The 12946-nt window shown below is 51.7% G+C and overlaps 6 protein-coding genes across 6 annotated transcripts; 3 read left to right on the forward strand and 3 right to left on the reverse strand.

Annotated features, from left to right (window-relative positions):
- Nucleotides 1-757: 757 nt before the first annotated feature.
- On the forward strand, nucleotides 758-1603 carry BKA58DRAFT_317809 (uncharacterized protein; the record flags this gene model as incomplete). The annotated part of the gene is made up of 2 exons (XM_046167645.1): nucleotides 758-1477; nucleotides 1529-1603. The coding sequence occupies 2 exons, from the start codon at nucleotides 758-760 to the stop codon at nucleotides 1601-1603; spliced, it is 795 nt and encodes a 264-aa protein (XP_046024541.1).
- A 138-nt stretch (nucleotides 1604-1741) lies between these two features.
- Nucleotides 1742-3171, reverse strand: BKA58DRAFT_402990 (uncharacterized protein; the record flags this gene model as incomplete). Its single annotated transcript, XM_046171755.1, has 4 exons — nucleotides 1742-1938; nucleotides 1989-2548; nucleotides 2602-3067; nucleotides 3123-3171. 4 exons carry the CDS (start codon nucleotides 3169-3171, stop codon nucleotides 1742-1744), a joined length of 1272 nt encoding a protein of 423 aa, XP_046024542.1.
- A 770-nt stretch (nucleotides 3172-3941) lies between these two features.
- Nucleotides 3942-5332, reverse strand: BKA58DRAFT_198392 (uncharacterized protein). The gene is made up of 2 exons (XM_046165778.1): nucleotides 4622-5332; nucleotides 3942-4572 (listed from the first exon to the last, which is right to left on the reverse strand). Exons 1-2 carry the CDS (start codon nucleotides 5098-5100, stop codon nucleotides 4161-4163), a joined length of 891 nt encoding a protein of 296 aa, XP_046024543.1. The 5' UTR covers nucleotides 5101-5332; the 3' UTR covers nucleotides 3942-4160.
- A 544-nt stretch (nucleotides 5333-5876) lies between these two features.
- BKA58DRAFT_459554 (uncharacterized protein) lies at nucleotides 5877-8393 on the forward strand (the record flags this gene model as incomplete). The annotated part of the gene is made up of 3 exons (XM_046174718.1): nucleotides 5877-5934; nucleotides 5981-6938; nucleotides 6995-8393. 3 exons carry the CDS (start codon nucleotides 5877-5879, stop codon nucleotides 8169-8171), a joined length of 2193 nt encoding a protein of 730 aa, XP_046024544.1. The 3' UTR covers nucleotides 8172-8393.
- Nucleotides 8308-11583, reverse strand: BKA58DRAFT_387312 (Cullin). Its single transcript, XM_046170546.1, has 3 exons — nucleotides 11173-11583; nucleotides 8862-10932; nucleotides 8308-8805 (listed from the first exon to the last, which is right to left on the reverse strand). The coding sequence occupies exons 1-3, from the start codon at nucleotides 11220-11222 to the stop codon at nucleotides 8617-8619; spliced, it is 2310 nt and encodes a 769-aa protein (XP_046024545.1). The 5' UTR covers nucleotides 11223-11583; the 3' UTR covers nucleotides 8308-8616.
- Nucleotides 11584-12293: 710 nt separating this feature from the next.
- On the forward strand, nucleotides 12294-12878 carry BKA58DRAFT_317594 (RmlC-like cupin domain-containing protein; the record flags this gene model as incomplete). Its single annotated transcript, XM_046167633.1, has 1 exon — nucleotides 12294-12878. The coding sequence occupies one exon, from the start codon at nucleotides 12294-12296 to the stop codon at nucleotides 12876-12878; it is 585 nt and encodes a 194-aa protein (XP_046024546.1).
- Between the last annotated feature and the right edge of the window lie 68 nt (nucleotides 12879-12946).

Consider the following 12946-nt stretch of genomic DNA (forward strand, 5'->3'; position numbering starts at 1 on the left):
AGAAACAGAAGCATCGTGACTTGGTCCAAGGCTGGCTCACGAGGTGTCCACAGGCATGTGTCTTGTAAGGACAGGCGTCCAAGGCCCCTAAGCGGAGGTAACGCCGTTGTGCTGCCGGCGCTAGGGTCGTAGCGGACCGCAAGAAGGCCCAACCTTAGTGTCGCTCCTGACATGCACAATGCGTTTTCAATGTCTCCAAGAATTCAGACAAGACAATCGCACTCGAGCAACCAGTAAAGCGATGGTTTTCTCACCGATCAAGCGGCTGATGCTCACGCATCACTGATCCTTTCGGCGCTACCCGCGCTTCGAATTCTCCGACTTCATGCATTCGTGGCAGGTTGTGGGGAACGTCGATCGCCTACGACACATGCACATTAGCCTACGTCCTGAAAGAATTTATCGCCTTAAGTCTCAGGTGTCAATAGCCAATCACATCCGCTCGCACCATCGTCCATTGGCTAAGCGACGGCGTATATACCGCTTTATCTACCTCCGAAACAGGGTGGACCGGTCGAGCAAAATGCGGTCGGACCGTCTCGTAGGGATTATCATACACAGCTGTGGTTCAGGGTCTGTCATAATATGGCGACAGCCGCGTCACGTTGCAGACTAGCTGTCCCTCCATCTTTTCCCCGTCGCAAACGTTGACTGACAGCTCGGCACAAACACCTGCATTTAACACCTTGGACGCCTGGAACCAGCGGAGTTTTAGCTTCTCAACTTGCGACAAATCTCGCTGCGAGATCGGAACAACATGGCTGGCATAGCTTGCGTATGGGCGAATATCCCAGAAGGACGCGAGGAGTGGTACGAGAACGAACACTTACCTTCATTGAACCCGCACAATGCAAAGCATGCCCTACATTGCGAAGTAACGGCCAGCGGTATGGAGAACGAGCCGGTGGGAAGATTGGACGCGCCATGGCCTTACATGACCGTTTGGGAGATAAAGAGTGTGGACCAGGCCAACAAGGACATGTACGACGCACAATACCATCCACCAAATGCCGATCTGCAGGCTTCGCTCAAAGGTCTACTGCTTGATCTTCGGTCCTATCGGGAAATCAAGAGTTGGAAACAAGACGACTGGTCTGGTGACGGTGGTGGTAAGATCACGGGTGCGGATAAAGCCGGCGATGACGGACTAATGTCGCTAGACATCGAATACGTCGCAAGCGTGGCGGCAATGGAATGGAGCGTACCAGCTGATAAGGAAGAGGAAGTCATGAAATACTACAGAGAAGTCGTCGGCCCCACAATATCTAGTTCACCAGACGTACTGCGGTTTCGCCTCTTCGAGATCGACAACGCAACAACTATGCAGGGCGGAAAGTTCGAGACCAAAGACAAGAAAGATCTACACAAATACTTTACTCTCGTCGAGCTAGAGTCTGAGCAGTGGCCATGGGACGTGGTCGTCGATCTCGCGGAGGACAGGGAATGGAAGGACTACTTCGAGAGCCAGCAAGTAGTAGTACGTTGATGATCAAGCCTCGTGAAACTTTGGGTTACTGACGAAATCCAGAAATGGCAACTTAGTCACTACTTGATGAAGAGGGCATACGGCGTACCGGAAAACAAGGCCTCCGCATCAAGCTAAAGGCTGGAACTGCTAGACCGGCCAACGCATTGGTTAAGCGATAGTGTCTTCGACCCGAGCGAAGCTTGTTCTCACGCAATACATCACTTGAACCATGAACCAGCAGCATCGACAAATCGAGACGGTGTATTCAGGAAGCTAACCTATGCGCACGCGCATCTGCGTTTGACACCAGAGACGCACTATGTATAGCTTATCCACATCGCTCGCCTCTTGATATTCGATTTCGCCCAGCCTCTGCACTACATGTATCGGATCTTCCTTCTTTACCGAACCGATGTTGCGGATCGATTTATAAACTCCCACCGACGAGTATCCGACAAGCCCGCACGCGCCTACATTCAGTCAGTCGATCAGTCGTCATGTATACTAAAGGGCCATTTACCAGCAGCAGGCTTGAAGGCTGCATTCATAACGCCGGTCGCGCATCCAGCAGCGAAACCTAGGACACCATTCTTCTCGGCGCCATCGATCGGCTTTATCACAAGATCTCTAATGCCATCGCTGAGTCCGTAACCAAAGCTCTTGAAACTGACCAGCAGCCCACTCCTCAACCCAGTCACATTCTCATACTGTCGTACTTCGTCGCCATACGCTTTGGGAAGGTTATGGAAACCCCGAGTAATTCCATGCATAATAACCGCGGGGCTCTTTAGGCTGGTCGTGACGATGCGTCCAAATCCTTTCGCAGTACCGAGGGCTACTTGGCGTGCCACGTGGATTGAGTCTTTAGTGTCGAGAGGAGGCGATGGGTTATCAGTCCCGTCCCGCTTCTCTTTGCGTCTTATCTCGCGCTGTAGTAACATCGGTGTTGTTTGTTTGCCCAGTTCGACGGGTCCTGCTATGAGACCCAACATGATACCGCTTACCACGTCGTAGGTAGTGAGGAATGCAGCGGATACCGGGTCGGTGGGGTCGTGCTTCATGTCTGAGTATTGAGATATGCTGTAGTGGGTGTCAGTGGTAGTCAACGTTTCTTGCATGGCGAAACTACCTACAGGTGTAAGTCTTTGGGTTGAAGAAGACCCTCTTTAGTAAGCACCGCAGCCGCAAGCGGCGACAGGGCTAGGCTCTTCTGCTTCACTAGCCATACTGCTGGTCTATCGCGGAGGATGCTACATGCTGGTACGCTACCAAGGCCAGCCGTTGTATTAGCTTCTGTGAAGTCATGTGTCAAGGCTGGGGGGTTCGATGAACGTGTATGCGATGGGTTTTCTTGGTCGCTAACATCTTGTCGTATGTCATACTCATGCTCTTCTTGGAGACTCCGCGGCTCTGGGCTTGGAAGTGGATCATATGTCGGCGACTGGTCTTGATTGTGTGGCTTTTCGTTTTGTGTCGACTCTGCATCTACCGAGATTTCTCCGCCCGAGACCTGTTGAGTGTACTCTGGGAGATCCATGGTATAGAGGTCCGCATTCTCTGCGGTGGGTTCAACGTACACCAGCGAGGAGGCGTCGGTGTCTGCGCCGGGATGATTAGTACTCTCGTATGAGTTTCCAGTGCTCGGAGTACTTACTAGCAGCACTCCGATCGTCCTCGACCAAGGTCGTGGTCACGGCAGTCATCTTCTAAAGCGTAGGTCTGGAATGGTCGAATTGCAGATTGCGCAGCATCAATTGCAAGCAGTATTACATATAGGTCAACTTTGCCATATCCAAGAGAAGCTTCTCTATAAGACCCTACTTCGTAGCCACGCGTGCGGAAGTCTTGTGTTTCCGAAACGGGAAGCGCTATGCCAGATGGGGTAAACTTTGAGAAGGGCGCAGCAGGCGGCCTGACATGCAACCCAAATCGCCTCGGCCGCGCATCGTTAAGGCCCCGAAATTACTGGCGAGGTCGATTTCCTGGGGTTGTACTCTTTGTATTGGTGTACAATGCGGAGCTCGCAAGCTCTTCCATATCGTGTAATGCCATGGTTATGTGGTCAAGCGCATACGATCTAAGTCGATGTGAAGGACATAGCAAAGAAGTTCTGAGTATCTCAGTATCCGGTATCCACTTCTGTGCTCAAACAGAGCATCGATGGCATGTTTGCAAAGGGCATTGAGCATATATACGCGTCGTGGTCTTTCTGGGCGCCCTGAGGAACACGTGAGCAATATGCGGTCAACAATCATACAAATTGTTAGTCATCTCGTCGATTTCTTAATCACGGTATCAAAGGCTTGTGTCTAAAAGTAACTACTGGGGAATACAGGGTGTTGCTCATACTGGCTACTTTGACGCGTTACAACGATGACGTAATGAAGTTTGCGCGTTCGGCATCGATGGAAGTTACACCGGGCGCACCACTGCCTTCTTCCTCCTCAATGCGCACATTCGGTCTTCTGCCATCGTCCCATCACCTCGAAAAGCACCAACAAACTTCGAGGATTGGTAAAGCGACTGATTGGGTCCCGTAAGCCACGCTTCACCCTTATCATACCGCGACAGAATCCGTAAGCCATTAATTAACGTGACTTAGGCGCATCGAGATCTATTGGAAGCGACGCTATTTTCGCTAGATGCTGCATCCGGAAACCAATTCAACCACCTTTCTGTAATTCCTGGGTTACTACCGAGCCACTGGGTGTTGTGCCGTTGGATACTGAGCCGCCGGATACTGAGCCGTCGAATACTGAGCCGTCGAATACTGAGCCGTCGAATACTGAGCCGCTGGATACTGAGCCGCTGGATACTGTGCTGCTGGATACTGAGCCGTTGAATAATGGGCCGTCGGATATTGATCCGTAGGATAATGTGCATATGTAGGTGTAGGGTAATGACTGGAAGTATGCGTGGGCCATTGAAGACGGAATCTCTGGTGACTCAGTTGCGTTTCGTCGCCGTCATCTAGCTGATCTCCGTTGTCAGGATATTGGCCATCGCCCGAAGGAAAGCCATCGCGATGACCGCTTCTTTCATGTCGGTTGCGATCGTTCCGATCGTCCCGCTGTCGGTCTCTGTCATTGTCTGACATGCGGTACCTGGATTTTGTCTCAGTATTTGGTTCGGGCATCGATACTAATTACTCACGGGACTGGTATGTAATGGCTGGTTGTAGTATATTCAGTAAGTCTGGATGCAAAATGTACAGCTTTCCTTGCACTGTTGATGAGCATCTCTGCTTCTCTTGTTGACGCCACTTCCCAGATTGTTTTCAAGACAACGTCTTCATTCAGTCCCCACATTAGCCTGTAATTGCTATTATAGTGATTCGATCGCGTCCATTCTGAGCAGCGGGGCCATGTTCTCATGTCGGCGTCGGCGTCCAACGGTGGACCCGGATAACCCCAGAGAGTTTCGAGAATTGTGCCGTCGCTGCCATACTCGTACTTATAGCAGCGGTGATAGGATGTGGAATGTGTCCAACCTTCGCCAGAAGGATATTTACTCCCTCTATCTTCATCCTTCCTGAACTTGGTCCGTACAAGTTCACCAGACGCGTCGTACTTGTGGAATCGCCTGTCTGAATCCGACCACGCCCAGGGTATCCGAGGCATCTGAGATCCCATCGCAAAGGGTGGCAGAGCGTTACACGGGGCTCGCCCCGTTATATCGCCTGGCGGGGGATGCAGCTCACGTGGCGAAAGGCAATCGCGCTTGCAGATGATCCAAGGCCGAAAAAATTGTGATTCGCGCTTTATCTGATGTACAGCATCATACAGATGAGATACGTCTACCCGTTGCGACACTAGGAGTTGTTGGCTGGCTTACTTTACACAGCTACCCACTTATCTCACGAACCGGTCAAGCTGGAATATGCTGCCGCACCTTCCAAGAGCGTGTGTCATGCGGTCTCCTTGATGCCTGGCACGAGAGCGCTGTCCCGTTTCTCCGATATGAGAGGGCGCATCTCATTCGCAGAAAAACGCCTCTTCATGCACGTCTGAACCAACCCAGGCGATTAGCGTGGCCTGGCTAGGATGCGCATCGAGTAGTGCTGTAAGCATTCAGCCTCACTGCCACCTAGGCATTCATCATCTTCTCGCGTGTTTCAGACATATACTACCTGTGCGCGTCAAGGGCAATCTTGCGCAAGGATAGGATAACTTACAGTTTGCAATAAGCTCAACTCGAAGCGACCTAAGAGACAATGCGACTCGAATGAAGCGAACATCCTGTGGATTGTTCATCATCCATGGTACAACTTCTTCACCGGATCGGTTGCTCTGATAAAGCGTGCCATTCCTCGCCCTCTCTTGTCCTGAGTCTTCACATTTCTGGTTCTCGGAGCATTGCCAGGTGATTTTGATATCACAAGTCCCATCATCATACTGCGTATTCACTGATGTCACTTCTGAGCACGCCGCAGACGGGACGGTGGAGGGATTATAGCGACGGACATCGTAAGTATACGTTCGATTTGGCGACCAAATATTGACAAGCTGCTAGGCTTGCAGACGTTGCAACACGATTCTTGGCGAGAAGCGCAATGGTTCAAAGTCAGCATTGCTATCAGTCTTACGCTTGCGTCACCCTACGTACTGCGAGTCATCCTCAGTACAATCACGTGTGTTAAGCTCTACCTTTTCCCAACGACAACGCCAAGCGATCCCGAAGATGAATTTGCCAGCCACCTTGTTCCATCAGGGACTATGAGCACTACAAAGGGTACGAAAGGAGGACTGAGATATTGGGTGTCCAGCCTTGCCGCCCAAGACCCTTGCTGGGAAGCTCGGCATCGATTCTTTGGCTCCTTTCTCCTTGCATCGTTTCTGTTGGTGCTGTACCAATCCATTGTGGGGATACTTCTGACCGACAACGTCGCAAGAAGCAGATCAGCCCTGCTAAAGTCAGATGCATGTGGCCTTTACGAATACGACAACGAAAAAGCCGGCGAAGAAGAAGCTTCAAAAGCTGATATGCTCATGGTGGACAGAGAAAGACGTGCGGCGACCTATGCGCAAGAGTGCTACAACCATGATTCCATTACGAACGTCAAAGCCACGAACTGCGACTTCTTCTATAACTCAACCATCGGTTATGAAGTGCAGGAAGATAAATGCCCCTTTGACAGGACCGACATATGCGTTGATGGCTATCAACCCGGCTCGGCCATCACCTTTGACACCAACTGGGTCAACTTAGGAATACTAGGTATCAACGAGAAATCCATGCACAAATTTCGACGCAAGACAACATGTGCGCCGCTGAGCGCAGAGCGGCCTTTTGTCCAACACTTCACCAACAGCGGGACGGGCGAGTCGGGGTACAAGTACTTTTATGGATCGCTCTACGATACGAGGAACTGCTCGGACGAAGTTCATGCTCCTCCAACTGTGCTCTCGGAATACACTATGCGTATAACGGGCCATCCATTTGACTGGCAAGCGCCCGTGTACAAAGTCAAGTGAGTTTACGGACAAGTCTACGGACCACTGTTCGCTGTGACTAATGAGCACTTAGTACTTATGCAACCTCCTTGCTGGACCCGACATGCGACTTTTACCAGCCGTCACCAGATCTGCAAGCTTCGGGCCTATTGCCACACCGAACCAAGACCTTGAGCCTCGTCTTCGTTACGGCTTTACGCATACTTTACACCAAGCGTAGTAACGACCCCATCTTTCCCGCCGATAAAGCTTTCCAGTACCCTGGTGATAAGGGCTATTACTACTACAACTCGCAGCCGAAAGCGCGAGCGTTCGCCTGCATAGATGAGACGATCTTCTGTGCACCTTCGGGCTCTCCATGCTGGCATGCCAACGACCCAATACCAGCTGGCGGATCCAATACATCATCCTATTGGTTCATGAAGTACGCATTGAAAAGCTCAAACACCTACGATGCTATCAAACTGCGTTTGGGAAGCGGGCTTTTGGCGCAGCAACGAGTCGGCCAGTCTAGATCGATGCCACTGGCTGACAATCACTGGCAACTGGAAGCCGAGCATCTATTCAAGACATCTCTTGCAAGAGCCCAGTTCGACGCCTGGAGCATCGCAAGTGCAGAAGATCACGACAATCCGACTTATACCGATACACTTCCTGATGAAGCGAGGGGGAACATGTGTGGGCTCTTCAAGTTCCAAGCATCTGGCTACATCAACATTCGTATACAGCCATTTGTTTGGTTGATGTTAGCCTGGCCCCTTATGCTGCTCCTAAGCATCGAACTCCGAACCTACGAGAAGCTGTGGAAAGTCGCTATATCGGACATCAGAAGGATGAGCAAACAGCCAGCCAGGTCCAACGCAGATGCAACTGCGACAACAACAGTCCCGACTACAAACACTTCGACGTCAACTCCGGGTACTGCAATTACAGATTCGACGACGCTAGATCAGCAGCAAGAAGCGATTGACTCAAACGCTACAGCTAATACGACCTCGCAGCGACCAAACACGACAAGCAGCACTACACCCCTCATCGCCACGTCTTCGGCATCTGCATCGTCGGACGCGAATCCCAACTACGGAACTTCTAGCACTCTGAGCAGTACGCCCTCGGACCCTAGTTCTGAGACCACCAAATCCGAATGGTCACCTTTGTTGATACACAGTCCAGCTGTGCTAGGTGTATGGATGTATAAGAGAATGAGGAATGGGAGGAGCAACAGAATTGATGGTGGTGAAACGGTCTGATGTGCAGATTGTGACTTTCCAGATTTAGAACGAGAGTGAGGGAAGACAACAAGGCACGGGTAGTAGTCCAAGTCAAGTTGAACACGGCCTCGAACATGTCACCAAGCACGCACATGCACAAAGTAGAGAGCAAGATCACAATCTTCTTTTAATAAACCATGTCTGGCTTTTATATCCCATCTATCATTCAAGAAAAGGGATAGATACCTAACGCACCTTATCAGCGCGTAATATCTCCATTCCCAAAAGTCCCATCATCCATTTCGCCCTTCCCACACAATTGTTTCCCTAACTCCGGCTGCCCATGACAGGAAACGCCCAAATGATACACATCGAAGAAGTGGGGGTGATGATGTAGACGAAGACCCGACCCGTGAAAGATGAAAAGCCCATTACTCATTACTCAAGATGTTCCTACGTACCGACCGACTTTAGCAACGATCGTTTATGCCAGGTAACCGAGTTCGTCTGCCTCCAGACGCTCCAGGTATTCCTTCTCGAGCAGGATGTCTATGCACTTCTTGATGTCGGGGACGCGGGGCATGAATCGGGTCTTGATCTGCTGGATGGTCTCTGAAACGAGCTGCTGGTGCTTCATCTTCTTGCGGGACTTCATGATACGCACGATAGCCGACTGTTGATATGTTAGCATGCTGTAATGTGAGGGAAATAGAAGTGATGGCTACATACCTGAATGAGTAGCTTGCGGTCCTCCTCAATCGTCTTGTGCGTATCCTCCGCCTCGGCCTTTTGCTCAGACTTGATACCGATGTTCAAGTTCATCTTCACCTTCTTGGTCTTGAAGCCGGTGTTGAGCTTGTAGGAAGTACCGGACTCAGGCTTCGCACCCTCAGGTTGGGCGAGCAGAACCTTGGCCTTGATGAAGACACCCAAGCTAGGGTCGAGAGTCTCCTTGTTCAGCTTGGTAGACTCAGCAATGTCATCATAAGTGACGGTGTCACTGTCGTTGAACAGCAACATGATGGCCATTTGGTACGTCGAGACCTGGAAGGTTGGTGAAGTCTTCAGGTTCGCGACCTTGCAGTAGTTGGCCTTGACCTCACCCTTGCACAGCTGCCATAGCCAGGTAAGCTTGCGACCTTGGTGCTTGTGGTTGTAGAAGCGAGAGAAGCGATCGTATGTCTGGACGATAAGTTGCGGCGGGGTGAACGGTGTGGTGGGTGGGTTTAAAGGCCAGAAACCGGTACCGAGAATGTGGTATGAGGCATCGACGTTGGTCTTCATATCTGACTCGTCCAAGTTGTTTGACTGCCATTCCTTGAACGCAGTGTTTAGATCCTTGGAAATCTGCATATCTTGGAACATGCGTTGTAGCTTGTTGGTGTATTCGAAACCACAAGCTTCCTTCAGCTTCGAGATCATGCTGGTCTCGGCGTCGTCTGATGCTGAAGTCGTCTGGACCAGACGCTTGGCCAACATACGCGAGTAGAACTTTTGGAACACGTCCTTGTCTTCGATATACTTGAAGACAGTCATGATCTGTGTTAGAAGCTTCTCCATGTCGTCCTCCTCGCTCATCTTGGCGTTGGAGCGCTTCAGCAGAGTATCGGTGTACTTTGCGAGAAGCTCAGGCGACTTGTTGGAGCCAGACTTGCAGATCTTGTTTCTGTTGACGAACTCGCGGCAGGCGTTATCTAATGAACGAACGAACTCGGACTCTCCGTTGAACGCCTTGTTGACGAGCGCCTGGTACTGAGTGTGGACCTCAAGAAGGGCCTCGACGTACACCTTTGGCTCCAGGCTGTCTCCGTCTTGCGCGATCTTGTCGACGGCAGCCAAACCCGCCTTGCGGACATGGTTCTCGAACCGAAGTCGCAGAGGATCTAACCCCTCAGGAATGCGGGCAAGTAGCTTGTACATGCGGCCTAGGTCCTCCTCCTTGTCATGGTCAAGAAGGATCTGGAACTCCTCGCGAAGTGCTTGCGAGTGGCTTGTGATGAGCGACTGTTCGCATGTCCGCATCAGAGGTGACATGATCTCGTTGAGCAGGTAGAGTGGGACGCGCTCCTTCTCCTCTTCCAGACGGATCTCTGCCTTCTTCATGTATTCAACCACGCTGTTTTCTGCCAGAAACTGCTTGGACTCGTTGTCGTAGTATTGCGCGGTGGCCTCTAGGAAGGGCTTCTCGAAGTATTCCTTGTAGACATCCAGTGTGGACTTGGAGCTGTCGGCCTCGTCCAGACCCAGCGATACGAAAGAGTCGACGACCGACTTGATCTGCGACTGCTCTATAGTCTCGCCGTTTCGCTGCTTCTCCACCAGCTTCAGGACTGAGCGCATGACGCTCTCCTGGCTGCCCGTGAACATGTCCTCCTTCCAGCGCACCAGATGCAGTGTGTAGATGTCGTAGATGTGCTTCTTACCCTCGTCCATCTCGCGCTTGACCCAATGACGGTTCAAGTACCGGAAGAGATGGTTGTTGTACTGGCCAGCCGTCGTGTAGCGGTTCCACTCCTTGATGTAGAAGTGGAGGAGCGCCTCGTCGACATGTTGCCGTGAAGCCGCCTGCACTTCGGAGAGATGCGCTTTCAGATATTCGATCAAGTGCTGGTAGAGGTCCTCTCCGAGGAGATGGGCACCTCCGCGGTTGTTGGCGGCGTGGAACGACGAGCCGGCGACGGCTTTTTGGGCGGTACAGAAGTTGTGTATGGCGGTGTAGAGACCCATGTACGTCTTCATGTCGACACCTTCGCGCAGGTTCGTCATGATTTTGTCGACACCAGCTTCGAGGTACTTCCATCTGTGAGCTGTTAGCATCTGGTCGAGCTCTACGTCATCTTCGGGTGGAGGTTGCTTCAGTATAGCTCATCCTGTCATTACTGTCTTCGTCGGCGCTTACTAGAGCGGCGCGGCCTTCTCAGAAGCCAAACGCGGCAGATACCAGACCCGCCATTCGAGACGTCACTGCAACCCGTCCAGCACTCGGCAAGTTGCAACGCTAGACAGAAGAAGATGCTGAGGATGATAGAGAATAACTTACGTGGCGTTGACATCGTCCTTGGCCGGGACGGGTGGCATACTGGAAGACATGGTGGGTTGTGTCGTCGCGTGCTCTTGGGCACTTTTCTGAGGCGACTTCTTGCGCGTAAGGAACTTTATGGTCGAAACCGCTGTGTCACAGACAAGCGGATTGTCAAGCAACACCGGGGAGTGCGCTTGTGTTTGGTGTTCTCTCACAAGGGTTGATGGTGGTAAAGGCGGGTTCGGTGGAGGGCGCGGTGAAGTGGTGGGGAGTGATGGCAACGGGCGGGGAGGGTTTAAGATGTACCGAGCGGTCGATTTCCGCAGATTTTAGTATATGTGTCTTGTATCCAGGCGACACACCGAGAAGAGGAGAAGAGAAAAGTGAAGGTGCCGGGCGAACAAGGCGGCGACGTTTAGAGTCACGTCGTTGTCGGTTCATACAGTTCAGGCAGCACCGAGCTTGGGTCTTGGCGTTTTACAAGGGTCCCGTTCACGCAGCCTTGCACTAGCCTTTACAGTGCTCATCGCGAAGGCAGCAGAATTCTTGACAGCGAAGAATGCCAACACTATATTTCCTTCGCTAGGTATCGTTCGTTCTTATGGGGGCAGCGAATTATGCTGTCGGCTGTGGCAGTGACGGTTTCAGACGAATATGACGATACATCTCACAGTGCTGCCGTACCGCTCACGACCATTTCCCTGTGGTTTCAACTCAATAGAGATCTCACAATATTCCATCTCTCACTTAGGAGATACCCCAAAAGACTTTTGGGCAATACGCTTACTCGAGTTTATCCGCGCTCATCCATGGTGAAGCCTTAAAACTATGTGACGGGTGGCGAATACTTATCACTATCAATACAGTGTGTCCAACGATAGACCTAGGGCGGCAGCTATTAAAATTGAGTAGATACTGAAAAGAAAAAGATGGATGTACTAAGGTACAACGGTAATGTTCGTTGCAAATACATTTCGGCTTTCTGATCGATGACGTATCTGCTGGATCATCAGATGTCATCCCATGTTTAGAGCTGGAGTCTCGGTCTTTCTCCTTGTTAGAGTATCATATCTCATAACCGCTGAGCAAACAACCCCATGAGCAACTCCAGCCATAGTTTTTCGAAACAACACACCAAAATGCCACCTCTAAACCTAACCCCCCTCACCTCCCTCCGCCTAAGCACACACTACATCCCCTCCCACTCCCTCATCCCCAACACAACCCCCCACGGCCACCCGCTCTTCATATACCACTCTGCCTTTCCCCCCTCCACACCGCCCTCAACCCTAGAAGCCCACTTACCCCTCAACAACCTCACCCCTCAATGGCGCTACACAATGTACACCACAACACACTACCACAGCACAACCCACGAGATCCTCTGCATCTACTCCGGCCGCGCCATCCTCCTCTTCGGCGGCGAGTCTAATCCAGGGCGGGTTGAAACCGAAGTTGGCGCTGGGGACGCGGTTGTTGTGCCCGCGGGGGTGGGGCATAGGTTGGTGCAGGATTTGGACGGCGGGTTCATGATGGTGGGGAGTTATCCCAAGGGGTGTAGTTGGGATATGTGTTATGGGAAGGAGGAGGAGGAGGGGAATGCGGAGGCTGTGAAGGGGGTGGTGTGGTTGGAGAGGGATCCGTTGTTTGGGGAGGGAGGGCCTGTGACGTGGAGTAGGGAGAGGCTGGAAAGGTTTTGTCAGGGGGAGAGGAGTGAATTGTGAGACTGAGGGGCGCATGGAGTGTGTTGTGACGAGCTGGAAGGTGCTTGGACGATGACAGGTCGCTCTGT

The sequence above is a fragment of the Alternaria rosae genome (genome assembly GCF_020736505.1).
Source record: "Alternaria rosae strain MPI-PUGE-AT-0040 chromosome Unknown BKA58scaffold_6, whole genome shotgun sequence".
NCBI classification, from domain to species: domain Eukaryota; kingdom Fungi; phylum Ascomycota; class Dothideomycetes; order Pleosporales; family Pleosporaceae; genus Alternaria; species Alternaria rosae.